The following is a 15,729-nucleotide window of genomic DNA, read 5'->3' as shown; positions in this document are numbered from 1 at the left end:
GCTGAATAAGAAGTATGGTCCTTGTACAAAGTGATAAACATTCCATACAAAGAGAAAAATAGTTTTGCAAGTCATAATTTGAAACACTAATGTAGGAAGACAACTTTTTGTACCTAATACTGTGTTGGTCATTTTGCATTTTAGTTGCTGATGCTTCAGTTTTACGGGATGACATGTTGTTCAGGCTGCTGCTAATTATGTGCTTGCTATTATGGTAATTGACATCTTTCAATTTTGTTGTTATGACTACAAAGTACTTGGGAACAGGCTGATAATGCATAAAGACTGCAGCCTGTCTTGCTGGCTGAGAATCATCACTGTTTCTTTCTGTTCTGTCTGTCCGCCTGTGCCGAGTTACAGGCTGTTTGCTGCAGAGGCTGTTTGTACAGTGCTTATCACCCCTGTGTTAGAGACATCACAGCCATACAAATACTGCAAGTATATGCATACATATAATACGTGTAATATATATACGTATAATATAATATACGTATAATCCAATTCTCTCGGTCAGCAGCGATCTCAAGTCCCACTCTGGAGTAGCATAGTGCTTAATCAGATTTTGCCTTATATTTAGGTAGGCTTGGTGATCTAGTTTCAGCCAGAAAGCATGGGTGAATTGCTGTTTCCTGATGATTCTTGACCTGTTTGATAGCCATACATTGGGCATTCTGGTATTAGAAGTTGACAGATTGTCTGTCAAAGCCTGTACGCCACTGTGCATCATCCCAAAAGGGTGACCAGTCATTATGATCTCAATCCTTTGGAGCATTCTTCATATTAAAAAAAAAAAAATAAAAAATTCTTCCATTTCTTGGTATATTTTCCATCTTCTTTTTCCCCTGTTTTCAGTCTTTGCAGCATGCACTGAATCTCAGGAATTTACTAAATGTATGCCTGTAAGGGGCCAGACTATGAAGGGAACTCTCAGCTGATTAAATCAGTAAATCCAAATTGAATCTGAACCTTTTCAGGAAAGCCCAGGTTCAATTTGCATTGGTTGGGGGAGTAATAATACACTGTGAGCAGCAAACTCTGGACAGAAATGTCTCAATGAAGAAACTACGAGTAATTTACTTCATCATATATGCCGATAATGTTTGGATGTCTACAGATTCTATTTTAGGAAGATTTGCAGCAAAATAAATACTCTGTTATGTCCTTGATAAAATCTTTTAACCTACCATTTCTACCATTAGAACATATATTTTTGTAATGGGGCTTTTCTTTGAAGGAAGTTGATTTGAGGTCTTGATGGGTATGCACAAAATGTGCTATAATGGGAATCAGACATAGCTGCTTCTCTAGAGGAACAGGTTTTTGTTGCATAACCTCAAGAGCAGGATCCTATCTGTGCAGGACCCTGGTTGTCCTTAACATTGACTTAACACTAGTTTTCAGACACAGGACACATTAAAAAACACTTCAGTTTTACAGTCTAAACCCCATAGGCCATGTTGCAGCTCTTCCAAAGCCTAAATAGGCTCCCAGATTTGTCTGATGGTAGGAGACCTTGTTTTTATTAGCTGTCTTGGGGGAGCACAACAGCAAGCGAGGAATAGGTACGTAACAAAAGAATTCCTTCACTAACTGCAGACACTCTTGGGAATATTGGGAGACACAAAAAAAAAAAAACAGTAAAACTATAACATCCAGGATCCTGGATCTCTGGTGGCCTTCAAGCCTCGGGGAAATACCCTGTTTGTTTTTCCACAGTTGAGCTATTAGATTTATTAGAGTGCTCTGCCCTCTTGCTGTGGTTCAAACCCAGCTAGCAAACAAGTACTACACAGCTGCTTGCTCGCTCTCCCATGGTGGGATGGGGAAGAGAATCAGAAGGGTAAAAGTGAGAAAGTTCATGGGTTGAGATAAAGACAGTTTAATAGGGAAAGCAAAAGCTGTGTGCACATATGAAGTAAAACAAGGAGTTAATTCACCACTTCCCATGGGCAGGCAGGTGTTCAGCCATCTTCAGGGAAGCAGGGCTCCATCACATGTAACGGTCACTTGGGAAGACAAACACCATCACTCAAAACGTGTGTGTCCCCTTCCTTCTTTCTCCAGCTTTATACGCTGAGGATGATGCTGTACAGTACAGAATATCCCTTTGGTCAGTCAGGGTCAGCTGTCCTGACTGTGTCCAAAATAATAAAAACATCCCTGTATTATCAACACTGTTTTCAGCACAAATCCAAAGCATAGCTTCATACGAGCTACTATGTAGAAAATTAACTCTATCCCAGCCAAAACCAGCACACCTCTTGATCAGGGAATTGCTCCCTGTGCTTGAGCATTTTTTCCATTGTGCTGCAGCTGGTGAAATTTTACCATCTCTCACTTCCCATCCCCTGTAATTTCTCTGCTATTGGCTGCTCACGCAGTTGGTAACTCTAAGAATAGATGAGTAGAAATGTCATTCATTGTTCACTACTGTAGATTGCTGTCTTAGGCCTTCAATCCCTTGTCCTTAATGGCTACAAAATAGGTTCTTTCATACACAAAAGAGATTTTGAAATGTCTCTTTTATGACATTCCATGGAGAAGGTTGTGATACAGGGTTAAAACTCTTGAAACAAAATGGGGTTTATCAGACATGAAGTTCATGGTGTCAACAGGCATGACTTCTCAACTGCCTCAAGTATAGTACACCCTTAAAGCTGTACTCTTATCGTATGGCTTCAATGTACATGGATCCCCATGTTCCAAACCAAGCCATGCTTCAAGTATATTTTTTTGTATGAATGTGATTAATATAAGAAGAAAAAGGAGAGAAGACAAGAAAACAAATTAATTGTAGTTTGCATTGTCTCTAAATTAGCAAGGGTTTTAGGTATATCTAGACAATGTCAGATACTTTTGAACTGTAACATTTTAGTAGGGTGAAGATCATGGTCTAAAAGCCCTGTTCAATTTATATTAAGGTAAATGGAATAAGCAGAGAAAGTGGTTTTTGAAAAAATTCCTCATCTTATTGGAGCATGTTTAGGGTTAATAGGCTTGACTGTCATGTATTCATAGAATTATAGAATCTTTGTGTTGGAAGGGACCTTTAAAGGTCATCTAGTCCAACCCTCCTGCCATGAGCAGGGACATCTTCAACTACATCAGGTTGCTCAGAGCCCTGTGCAACCTGACCTGGGATGTTTCCAGGGATGAGGCATCTACCACCTCTCTGGGCAACCTGGGCCAGTGCTTCACCACCCTCATTGGGAAAAAGGTCTTCCTTAGATCTAGTCTAAGTCTACCCTCTTCTAGTTTAAAACTGTTACCCCTTGTTCTATCGCAACAGGCCCTGCTAAAAGGTCTGTCCCCATCTTTCCTCTAAGCCCCCTTTAAGGCCTGGCCGGCTGCAATAAGGGCTCCCTGGAGCCTTCTCTGCTCCAGGCTGAACCATCCCAACTCTCCCCAGCCTGTCCTCCCAGCAGAGCTGTGCCAGCCCTCTGATCCTTTTTGTGGCCGCTTCTGGACCCACTCCAGCAGGTCCATGTCTTTCCCATTGCTGAGGGCTCCACAGCTGAACACAGTGTTCTTGCAGTTACATTCAGAAGTAGAAAGCTTGTTTGTTTGTTCAGGAAAAAATAATCGGAATATGTAAGTATTAATGTAAATGTTCAGTTTTGGCAGTATGTCTCTGTGTAGCAGGCAGACTTTCTTCTTTCGTGCGTATTTTACACTAGCAGGAGAGACTGGCATATGACTTAAAGGTGGAAGAGATCCCTTTACATCCTGGAAATTGCCATGAAACCTCAAGTTGTTCTTCCTAACGTTTATCTTGTTGGACAATATGATTCTTTTTGCTATCAGAAGCAAAGATTCTTGCCATGCTGACATTTTAATAAATTATTAGATTGCCCACATAGCTGTATAAGCAGTGTGGCCTTAGTGGCAGCAGAATAGTTATTGGCAGCAACTTGGCTCTTTTTCACACTTTGTTGCATATTTGTTGTCAAGTGGAAGAGTGATTTATCTCTGTTGAATTTCGAGGTGAAAAGTGCTACTCTACGTGTAAACCATAGTACAATTTATGTGGCTGTTACTACTGTGAATGTTTTGGAACCTGCATAAGGAATATTTAAATATTGTTGATATCCAGATATTCAAATATTTTCTTTAGGTTTCCTAGGGTGTGCATCTGTGCCTACTCCTAGAGAAAGAAGTAAAAAGAGAAAACTTAACTTTGAATGAAGCATAGCTGTGATAACAGCAAAGCGTGCTCTTCCCTTGTGCTCACCATGTTCCTCACAGTCTCCAAGTATGTCATTGAAATGTCGGTTAATAGGCAGTCAGTGAAGACATGAGTGACTTTCTGAAATGAACGCTCAGCAAAGTTCCACTTAAAATTAGTCAATCCTGATTTATCTAAGTTTTATATGAATACTGAGATCTGAACTGTATTCTTGCTCAGATCAGTATCAAGAAAACTGCACTCGGGTGGCCATCCACTCTAAGACTTAGTTGCCTGCATAGTTTGTTCGATGCTGCTTCACATGATACAGGCACGTTGGTTGAAAAGCTCCAAGGGTGCTGCTTTAGTGGTGTGTGTCCACCATGGTGGCTCCCCGAGATGCCTGTTGGCAAATTTGCTATGTACTATTACAAGCATCAGCTCTTTAGAGGCCATGGCAGATTTGACTTGCCTCTTCATGGTCAAATGTGATAAGTGTTTTTCACAGGTCCGTCATGGGAAAATAAATGCTTAAATGAGAACATTTGCTTTATGGGCTGAAAGACCCTAAATTTGTACATCAAGCCTGGCATCCACTTCTTTGTAGGGGGTCATAAAGTCTGTAGGCTGGAACACAAGACTACATTCAGTTTGTTGCCCTACAGCCATCCATGAACCGTTATTTCCAGTTATAAAACAACGTACTCATACTTGCCTCACAAATACGTTGTGAGGATTAACTGTGAGCAGTTCCCTGAAACTGCACTGCATGTACACACACCTGTGTCCTCACTCTTTAAGATGATGCAGCTCTGGGGTACATAAAATATTTGTGAGAAGAGAGATCAGTGTCAATGGTGCAACAGCAGATTGGACATCGCTGAGTCTACAAGTCACTGCCATGGTGGACTCCCATGTTTAAACTTCTGTCTCACTATTGCCTCAGTTCTCCTCACTGCTCCTCATCTTTTCTCACGTCTTTAGGTGGTGGACAGAGTGGTAAAGGTCAATGGGATGTTTAATTCCTCGCTTTGTCTTAAAAGAAACGAAGAACCTTGCCTCAGGCTTTTCCTGCAAACCTAGCAGGTTGCTATGGATTAAGCTACTTAATCAATCCAGACAAACCATTCCATGCTGCTTCATAGTAGTCAATACCTCCAGTCACTTGCCATTTCAGCAGCTTTAGAGACTAACGATCCTTCATTCTGCAGACAGAGATGTCCCAGAAAGCAAAAGTTGCTAAATAGCCTCTATAGATGAAGCTATAAAATGTTGTTGCCTTCATCCTTTCCCACCATCATAAGCTGGTAGCGTAGCAACTGATGAAGCTGCTTGAACTTGAGTTGACCTGAAATTACATGTTTCGCAGTTTATGTGTTTATTCCTGGCTTTCTACTTTTCTTGGTGCTTGTTGAGTTTACATTTCCAGTCCCTGTGGGAGACCAGCAGCTTGTTCATGCAGAAAGCTGAAATAGATTTAATAACACATGATATATGAGCTTAAATAGTCCATGGAGTTAGAAACACGAGAGCGCTAAAACTGGCTTTGACTATGGACTGGTGGAGAGGACCTTCTTTTTCATAGGATGTGGATGTTGTTTTCCACATCTCTGTACAGACCTGATGGAGCCATAAGAAAGAAGAGCCTCCCATAAACTGATGTTTCAAATTGTAGTGTTACAGAACTGGCTGTTAAAAGAACCAGCGTAGAGTGTAACTATGTGCAGATTACAGTCACCCTGGGGTTTCTTACACGGGGCAAAGAGAGAGCTCAGATACAGGTTCACAAGTAACCTGCAACTTGAATGACTGTTGGTGCATGAGCAGTTGCAGCCGTTTCTAGTGGAGAAATTGGTATGTTTTCACGACTTTCTGGAAAGCTCCGCTATTTTCATCTCACTTGTCGAAGGAGAGCTGATGCTCCGTTCTCATACTTTGTCATCCTTTTGTAATTACTGCATTCAGACTTGTGTCTTATGGTAAACCCTACCTTGTCTTTTTTCATGGGTCATTTCAAGACTAATACGAAATGTTAGTCCACACAAATCTGATGCATCTGTCATCAAGGACAAGCGCCAAGAAATGAGGGAAGTAGGGAAAAAAAAAATCACCAATTGTTGTGTGAGGAAAATATATCAAGGATGAGTTTGGAGAACAGGACTGGGTTCAAGTATGCTGGACATGTTTCTGGAGCGGCAAAATGGAGCAGTTAGATGCTGGTTAGAGAAAGTAATGGTCTTTTTACTGGGGTTTTTTTTGGTCAAATGAAAACTAAACCTTTTTTTCTGTGTGTGACACAATGTCAAGTGATGGGGCTAAGATGCTCCAGCCTTAGAACGGTCTTAGTAAGAGAATGAAATTCTTTCTTTGACAAGCACTTAAAGTATTGAATTATTAAATCAAAGGGCATCACTGTCACCAGTACATGCTCTGGCTGCATATATAAAAGGAAAGTGAGTTGTGCTCATCTTTTCCAGAGAAAAGCATAATCATTTATCTTCATGTGATGATTTTAGACTGCAGCACCTGAGTTCTGCTGCCCCGAATGAGGGCACTGAGGGAGCAAACGAAGAGCATACAGGTGCTCAGTATTATTTCTTACCGTGCAGGTCTTTGCACCGCTTGCTTTGTGGCTTCCTCCTTCATGGGCTAACTGGTCCGATACCTCACTGTATTTCACACTGAAGGTCTGGTGCTGAGAAAATGAGGTAAAATGCATCTCGCCTAAATTTTAATACCAGTCAAAAGAGGGAGGATAAGAGAGCAATTATTTTTATCTGTCTTGGATACATACCTTAAGATGAGTCCATTTCAGCCCCTTGACTATAAAGGGAACCTGAGATCATTAGTACAGGCTTCAAAATACAGAAGCTACATAGTAAAAGTCAGGGTACTTGTATCAGCTCATGGATGCCTGACTTCTTAATGCATGGAAGTCTTTATGCTGGGCCTCTCATGGTTCATGAAAGATCTCTATAAACAGAACGATGTTCCATAACAATGTCATTCTGTAAGCAACAAGAAGCATCCTACTGTTCTTGTTCGTGATGTCACTTTGTAGCTATTTTGCAGTTGAAAAACTCAGTAAATTACATGCACTTTAAAAATGATAGTTAATTGTCCATGATTCCCAACCCTGGGGAACCTGTCATTCTTGGAGATTACCTAGAGAGACTGCCTGTGCACTGTGCAGAGTAGCACTCCTGCCCATGTGGAGAAAGGTTGCCTTCTAGCACTCTTGGTGCACAAGGCTTCTGAATGTGTTTTGCTGCATTACTGGAGATTTCTACATATCAATACTGAGCCATTAGGGAGTCATGGGAGAGTCTATAGTCACCTTTTTTTCCTCTTTTACAGTACAAATGATGACTCAAACAGAAGCATTCGGTTCTAATCTATGTGAGTTCTTGTAATAAGCTTTACAATTAGAGCACAGAGTCTTCCATCTAATTTACGTAATTTACGCTGGGAAATGAGATACTGTTCAACTAATCCGATGCTATTTTCTTCTTTATTAGAGAATGAAAATATCCTCCGAGGCTCTGGTGGGATTCAGGCTAAGCTTCTGAGACACAAATAGTGTGAAATGCTAATGAAATAGTATGCTACTGTAATTCCCTCTTGGTATCTGCTGCCCCTCTCCCTTAACCTGTAACGGAATCAGAGGAGTTGGTAGGAGGCAGTGGGCCTGTACCAACTCTTTGTGGGCTCAGGGCAACTTTGTACATTTTTGTTTAATAAGATGACACCAGCACAGGTGAACTTTCTTCAATGAGTGTTTGTTCCAGCTGTCTTGCATGGTGACTGTAGTGCTTTCAGGAAAGGGTTAACAGGTTTTCTACTGCTTTATAGTAACTCCTGTAAGTGTTACTGTGTTCTCTTTAAAGCCAGGCAGCCCAGTTGCTTAATTTAGAACATATATATTCAAATCACCAAGGAGCATTTCCGCTACTTCTTAAGGGGAAGATACATAGAGAATATGTACTCTTCATTTTCATCAAGCTGCAACAAGTTCTCCCTCGGTGTGTAAGTACTGCACCTACACTGTTGCGAGATGTAAAGGGTGGTAGTCTGTAGTCTTCGAATTTTTCCTTGTTGAGAATGTCAGAAGACGAGCATCCTGCCAAATACTGCGTTTCTTCCTCCATTGGGTTTCTTTGGTGATGCCGATTGCTGTCCTCTGAGGTCTGCATGTCTCTTGGTTTTCATTGCTGTTGTGCTGATTCTTTGACCACTTTGCTCAATTCTTTCACACCTTTCTGGATCATTTTTATTTTCTCCCCCACTTCTTGTACATGAAACATATGACAAGTCCCTCGTAAACAGAAGCATTATCTCTTAAGGGAAGAGTGAGAAGAAAAAAGGGCATGACATGCTGTGGCAGATGAGTATTTTATATCATAGAGTACTAAAGTTGCTTCTCCCTGTGATTAGTAAATCCTGTGTTGGGAAGAAATATTAGATGGAGAGTACTGACACTCAGTTTGCTAATCGCTGGAACAATAAAGCAGGGTCTAAATGCAGCCCCGCACTCACTGCTCTAATGTCCTAGATCTTGAGCTAAATAACCAAACTGCCACTAGCTAAAAGGGTAAATTTCCATTTTTGTCTGTCAGTCTTTGCTTACTAAGCACATAAGCATCCCGTGGCTGATGGTTCATGAGGGTGAATGCAGTGTAGATCTCAACAGGGGCAAGAAGAGACCCGCATATCCACAGGGCTGCACCACATAGTGTGGGAATGCTCATGGAGGATAAGAGGTTAAACTCTGCCGTGTAAGGGTGATGTTTGTCTGCTGGCACTGTTCTGTTTCTTAGTGGGATGCAAAACCAATGGTAAAGGCTTTTGCACCTGTAAATGTATTAATCTGTGAAACCATTGCCCCTTGTTGTATAGGCTGTAGAAATCCTAAATCTTCCTTTTCTCTCACATTCATGGATTTTGGCTTTAATTAAATATCTAAAATTGTTGATTCCAGAATTGGCTCTGGGTACTTTTCTTTAGGAATAGACTGTATCGCTCTCGGTGCAATTCAGCTGTCCAGGTGAATTAATGAATCACTTTATTAATGCCACTGGCACACTCTTCCAAGACAGCTGACGTGTGCTACTGCTGTCAGCCTGTTACATTACTATAAGACAGATCTGAATGTCTCTCTTTTAGACAAAAAACTATTAGTACAGTGTCTATCAGTGCAGAGAAACAGTCTCATGCTAAATATTGTAAAATCTTTGTGCCATTTTTTTGTGCAGTAAATGAAACTGGAAGTTCAGACAATCACTGGAAAACAAAATTCAACTGCTGCATTTATTACAGTAGTAGGAAGTGTGCTAATAAGCAATGCCAATATAAATACTATCGTTCAGAGCTCAGACTGCTTATTGCTATGCTGTAAAACTAGAATGGGTACTCATGGATGCTGCTCAGTCAGTCAAGTGAACCTGTAATAGCCGGCAATGAAGAGTGCAAAAGAGTTGTGCAAAGGTGACAAATTCTGCTAAAAGGATGGAGGAACAAAAAACCAGAACAAGGCCATTTAACACGATACCATTTTTTCTTAAAACAGGCTGGACTTGCCTTCTAAAATCCAAATTTAAGTACCTATGTTCTTGATAGCTTTTAACCAGTCTGTGGCTACCGTGTAGAAAACTATACAAATATGTTTTGTTCTGTATTTTTTTGTTTAAAAAAAAGTTCTGAGAAGCTTGAAATTTGGTTTCCTCGCTTTCCAGTCCCATCCTTTGCCGTTTGGCAAGCACAGTCCACAGCTGCTCATTTAGGACGCTGTGAGAAAAGCTTACAGTTCCCATTAGCAGAGGAATAAGCAGTGTCATGTTTGAAAACAGAGATCCTGCTTGTCAGGCAAATGCCTTTTGATAGCAGCTCTCATCCCCACCTCTTCAACCCTCAAAGAAGGAAAAACACTGTCTCTTCTGATCTTATTTTTAGAACCTGTGCTGTGTGTTCTATGTGTGTGAGAAAACAAAGCCGGGCTCTCCGCGTGCATGTTACCGGCACCTTCCTGCCGCGCTGGGGGCCTGGCTACCTATGGGCTACCGTGCACAGCCAGTCTTTTGGAGGGACTTACAGGGTCCCCAGGCAGTGTGACAGGTACAGGCTGGATGGCTCAGCCAGATACGGACCTGCTTTCCTCCTCCGCTTAACGGCGTGACAGCCTTTTCTGCGGCCTCGCTGGTTTTGTTTTCTGGTTCTCTTCAGTCCGAAGTTGAGAGCTTATTTCGGTGTTTGGGTCGTGTTTGGAATGTCATGTGTTGGCATGATTACTCAGTCGCAAAAAAAGGGGTTGTAGGTTAGCACTTCAGAAACAGGACTGTTGAACCGTGCGATATACTCGTGTTTTGTAACATTAGGGGTTCTTTTTATCTAAAACCTTCCATAGGCCATCACATGCAAATGACGGTTCATGGTCTCCCTGGCTGTACGTTTTATCAGATGGTCTTGCTGTGAACAGGGAAGGAATTTAAAAAAAAAAAATTAAGTTTTTTTTCCTATAAAATCCATAGCTTAAGAGGTTTATCCAGCTGTTTTAAGATTATAATGCCTTTTTCTTATGGATTATCTCACAGGAGACAGCAATAAGAGTTGTTGGAGATTTTTTTCTAATTTTTCAGACTTCCCAGTTGCATCTGAAGGATTCATGGAGCCCATTTTTCTTCCATCATCTAACAATTACTTAGAAAATCACATAGAGAAATATTCCAGTAGAAGAGTAGAAACACTCAGGAGCAGTCGCCAAAGAGTAGTATACTTTCCAATAATAGTTGGAAAGTATAGTATTTATGGTACCAAGCCTGTCGGAGTTCAAGGAGCATCTGGACAATGCTCTTAATCATATGGTTTAGGTAATCCTGTGATGCCAGCAGCAGGGAGGTGGACTCAATGGTCCTTATGCGTCCCTTCCAACTTAAGGTATCCTATGGTTCTATTTGGTCTTTTTTTTGGTCCTTCATGTTATTTTTGTTTTCTCACACTCTTTGCACTACTAAACTTCCTGTCCTTACAAAGCCCTAACAACGTTCAGCCTTCTCAACTGCAGACCACAGCCGTATTTCCTTTTCTAATGGGAGGAGAAAGGCACACCGCAAATTCCACACAACTGCACCTGCTTTGCACGTGCAATAAAACCTACTCACGTTCTATAACTGCCTTTTTGAGCTTGTACTACACAGGTCTGTTGTTTCCTCGAAAGAGGGAACTGCGTATTATTGTGTCCTTCCTGAGTCTGGGATACAGGCTAGATATTGTTCCAGTTGCAGCAATCCAGTGCCTGATGTCCTCGGTCCTGGGGAGCCTGTGGCTTTCTCCTCTGTGCCTGGAGGAGGAGGGAGAATGGCTGAAAGGCAGCAACAGGCTAGACAAAGCTTATGATATAAAACAGTCTGGATCAAATGGGGCTTAAAATATAGTTCATCACAATTATACGTGTACAAGGCCAATCTGTCACCATGTTTATTTAATCAAGATCACATAGCGATTTTAATTAAAATAGTGAGCTCATAACATCAGGCTGGTCATCTGTAACTGACAAGTGTGCTTAGTTACAAAGGCCAAAAAATGGTCCTTATTTATGTGCTAGTTTTGCTAAATAATGGGTACCTGGTTTAGATACTTGCAGTAATTCGGCACAGAGTGATAGTCAAAAAAAAAATTGCTTCTTGTCCAGTTGGTGCCAGTAGGAAAAAGCCCATTATTTTCAGTGAGGTGGGACTGAGCCTTGAATAAGTTCTCTAACAGCTGCTTATCTTGGTTTCTTAAATTTGGAAAATGGGAGTGACAGTTTAAACTCTTAATTTTGTGGCAAATGGTACTTAGAAAAGGGAAAAATTAAGGGGAGGGGAAGGCAGGGGGGAGTTAGATTTGGCGTAAAGTAGAGAAAGAAGACAGTAATGCTGGACGTCATCTTAATTTAAATCAGTTAGGCAATAGTAGTTGCTAAACTTGCTAGATGAGACTTTTATGTCTGGTCAGCAGGACAAACTGCTCTATTAATTAGACTCAGTCCTGTAAATCTCTTCTAACTTGCAATCAAATCCCAAAGTAACCTGGGTCGTGTTGCTATTGAATTCTATAGCCCAGGAGAATGGAGTTTAATATTTAATTTGTCTTGTTTTCAGCTATGATGTGACTTGTTAGATGTCATTTTTGCATTGGGAATAAAAATCACTAAATCTATCTTTTAATTGTCTTGCACCAAGAAACAAGTAATAAACTGCTTGTGATTTATAATAATTTGATTTTTAATGAAAATGTATCTACATGCATTTCTTGAAAACAAATTTCTTGGAGAAATAACCTTATTAAATCAAAACATAATCAGCCTGACATTTCATATCAGAAAAAGATTCTGGCAGGAGCTAGGGGAACAGTGCAAAATAAAGGCAGAAACAAACATTCCACAAAAGACTCAGCTCGTGATGCTGTTTTTTAATTCAAGTTGGATACCTGCTACAATTACGATTCAGACTGCTTTTTTTTTTTCAGAGGTACAATGCACAACTACTGCAGTCAATCTCAAGGAGATAGCATGGTTCATTGTAATTAGTTAGCCAGAGGAAATGAAATTTTCCAACGTTTCAAGTTGATCGTTTTGTATAATAATGATTTCTCTGCATTTGTTTCTCTTCACTGAGCCAATGTTAACCTGCAAGACTTTGCCAGAGGGGAAAGTCCCATCTTCCTCCCATCATGTGGTGCTCAAAATCCTTTCTTCCACATTTCTGTTGGTCCTGGATTCTTCCAGTTCTCTGGGCTCTTTGAGGAATCACCTTTAAGAGGGGTTTAGAATAACTCCCACAGAACTCTAAAATTAATGTCATGCTACAACACTTACAGGTTTCTTTTTCTGAGACAGAAATGTCCTTTCCATCACCTTATTTTCATAAGAGAATAGAGTTTGTGTCCTCTGGGCTGAGGGCAAACCACATTAGAGTGTGACAGAGGGAAAGCTACATGAGATTAAAGAAATTGCTCATAACCTTGCACAGTTCAGCTCAGGTTTTCAAACCGACAAGGCTTAAGCTTTTTGTGTGCTCCTGATATGGAAGTGTTATTTATACACTGACAGACGGGGGGGGGGGAAATTAAAAATCAGGCAGGCAGCTGGAGCCCTGTAGATTATTTTTTTTTAATAGCTTTCATCAAAGGATGCTGCTAAGATGTCCTTTATTGGCTTGCTTTTCTTTTTATCACAGAGGTGATGCTCAGTGGCAGGGTTCCTGCCCCCTCGTGACATCTGGGCACTCCAACTTGCATGCAGAATTTGCTTGGGTATCTTTGCTCGCGAAGTTAAGCAAACCTTGCAATCAAACATGACAGGAGGTGTTGATTCACTGATGCTTTAGAGTTTTTCTTGGTTCTGAGCTACCAAAAGCCCCAGTTAGAGTCAGTTCTAGCAGCATCCTGACTACTGATACCATTGACCATGGGAAGCTCTCTGGTGTTTAAATTTGCTAGTATTTTCTCAGACACAGAGTCAGTGCTTTGATTAAAAATATATCCTATTTTTAACCTTTATTTTTCTTGCTAAAATCACAAGATGAGCAAGTAATTTGAGTTTTCCACTCTTGTGGAATTGTGTCATGTTAAGAATTACACTTTGGCTGAAGAACAATACCACGATCAATGATCATGATAGTCTGCCACGCTGGGTCATAGGGCAGAGGAAGGGCTGTTGTACCGGAAACTTTTTATACATGGGATGTGCTAAGTGCACTCACTCGTCTTTATTTAAGACTTCTTTCTCCCCTCACCCTCCAATATCATATTGACTGTTATTGCTGATATGCTTAAAGGAGAGAATAAGTATAAACCTTCTGACCTTTCAGAAGTGATTTTTGGATTCTGTTTTAAACAGAAGTTACTTTGTGGTTAATGTATTTTTGCAGGTGTTTCTGAACTGGTAGTACTAACCTCAGTGTAAGTGGGCTGAATTTTTAACACAAAAGAAGCCAAATTCTTTTCAGTAACAGATTAAATTCTTATGAAAGATTTGGTAAATGACAGAAGAAACTGTGGCTGTGTTACAAAAAACATTTTGGGACAGCCTTGCAATACAGATACATAGTGGAAATTTGGTCCTTTTGACAAAATTGTCTCAGACCTCTTGTGACTTCTTTTTGCCTACAGAACCTCCAACTCCTATCGCTCCTCCTGAGCTGCTGGCTGTCGGAGCCACGTACCTGTGGATCAAACCCAACGCCAACTCCATCATTGGGGACGGGCCCATCATATTGAAAGAAGTGGAGTATCGGACGACCACTGGGAATTGGGCGGAAACGCACATTGTAGACTCTCCTAATTACAAACTGTGGCATTTGGATCCTGATGTGGAGTATGAGATCAGAGTGCTGCTCACTCGCCCTGGAGAAGGAGGCACAGGGCCCCCTGGACCACCACTCACAACAAGAACAAAATGTGCAGGTAGGGTTTCTACTGCTTTACAATACGGCACAGATATTTTGGCTCACTTACTAACAAATGGTCCTCTGCACACCCTTACTGTTCGTGTTCTTCATCGGTGGTCTAAGTTGACATTATGAATTTTGGGATATCCTGGAATATTTTACTTTTTATTCCATAGGCAAGTGTTTAAGAAATGGTTGGTTTTATGCACGTAGTGCATTTGCCAGACTCTCTGCGACAGTGTGTGGCTGCTTTCTGTTGAAATGGGCAAGCAGATGAGAATTTTCCCAACCAAATCTCCAGCAGGCAAATTGTTCTTAAGACTAGTCTATTACAAAAGTTTCACTCTGTAAATGTATAACGATATATTTGTTTTTCTTGGGTAATGCTTCAGCATTGTTTATTAACATATTGACAGTGCTATAAATTTATGAGTGCGGTGTGTTAAAGCAGTAAACATTTAGGTTTTAAGATAAATTTTTGTATTCCATTTGATGGAATTTATTCTTCTCTTCTGGTAATGAAACCTGTTCAAACACTGTGCAGCATCTTCCCTTTTGTCTTTCATATTGGAACAGATCAATTTTGATCCAGGGACAGGAGAAGCCTGTCTTCTTTGTAAGCCATATTGGTTGGCCTTTCCAGGAAAAACTAAAGGATCATGTTCCTCATGTTTCAAATATATTGGCTATTCATCCTGTTTTCATACATTAATCATTAGCCATTAAGGGAAGTAAAGCTCTGTGCCTTGCAAGGGGATGAACAAAGCAGTTTTCTACCTAGCAGGTTTTTTTCCATTGCACAGCTGTCTTCTCAATGTTTGCATTCCTGTAATTTTTGAAAGATCCTTTCTGTGGTGTGAACAAAGAACAGAGACTAAAAGGCTGCTCTCCTTTTTCTACAACTTTCCTTCCCTGCCCACAAATTAGTGGTTTATAGCAAGTGGATTTAAGTAGTGGAGAGCTTATGCAAATGCATTCGGATTCCAGTTGCTCTTTCTGACCAAATAGCAAGTCTGAAGTGTGAAGAATGCGTCAAGAACAGCCAAATGCCATGCTGGGATGGGATTAAGCAGCGCAATATTAGCGTTCCTCACCCACTGTCACAGCATGAGCATCCCCAGTACCATCCTCTTCCTCTAC

At 40.8% G+C, this 15,729-nt stretch overlaps 1 protein-coding gene across 1 annotated transcript in view; it reads left to right on the top strand.

Annotated features, from left to right (window-relative positions):
• Positions 1-11,585, top strand: part of LOC104628612 (receptor-type tyrosine-protein phosphatase T-like) — a gene marked incomplete at its 5' end in the record, with an annotated part of 55,434 nt that extends 43,849 nt beyond the window's left edge. Inside the window, one exon of the mRNA XM_010297257.1 lies at positions 11,356-11,585. Within this exon, the coding sequence (XP_010295559.1) occupies positions 11,356-11,585 (230 nt within the window). The remainder of the gene's footprint in view (positions 1-11,355) is intronic.
• Positions 11,586-15,729: the final 4,144 nt, after the last annotated feature.

Source organism: Phaethon lepturus, unplaced genomic scaffold, assembly GCF_000687285.1.
Source record: "Phaethon lepturus isolate BGI_N335 unplaced genomic scaffold, ASM68728v1 scaffold18281, whole genome shotgun sequence".
Classification (NCBI taxonomy): domain Eukaryota; kingdom Metazoa; phylum Chordata; class Aves; order Phaethontiformes; family Phaethontidae; genus Phaethon; species Phaethon lepturus.
This window is presented reverse-complemented; position numbering and strand designations above follow the sequence as displayed.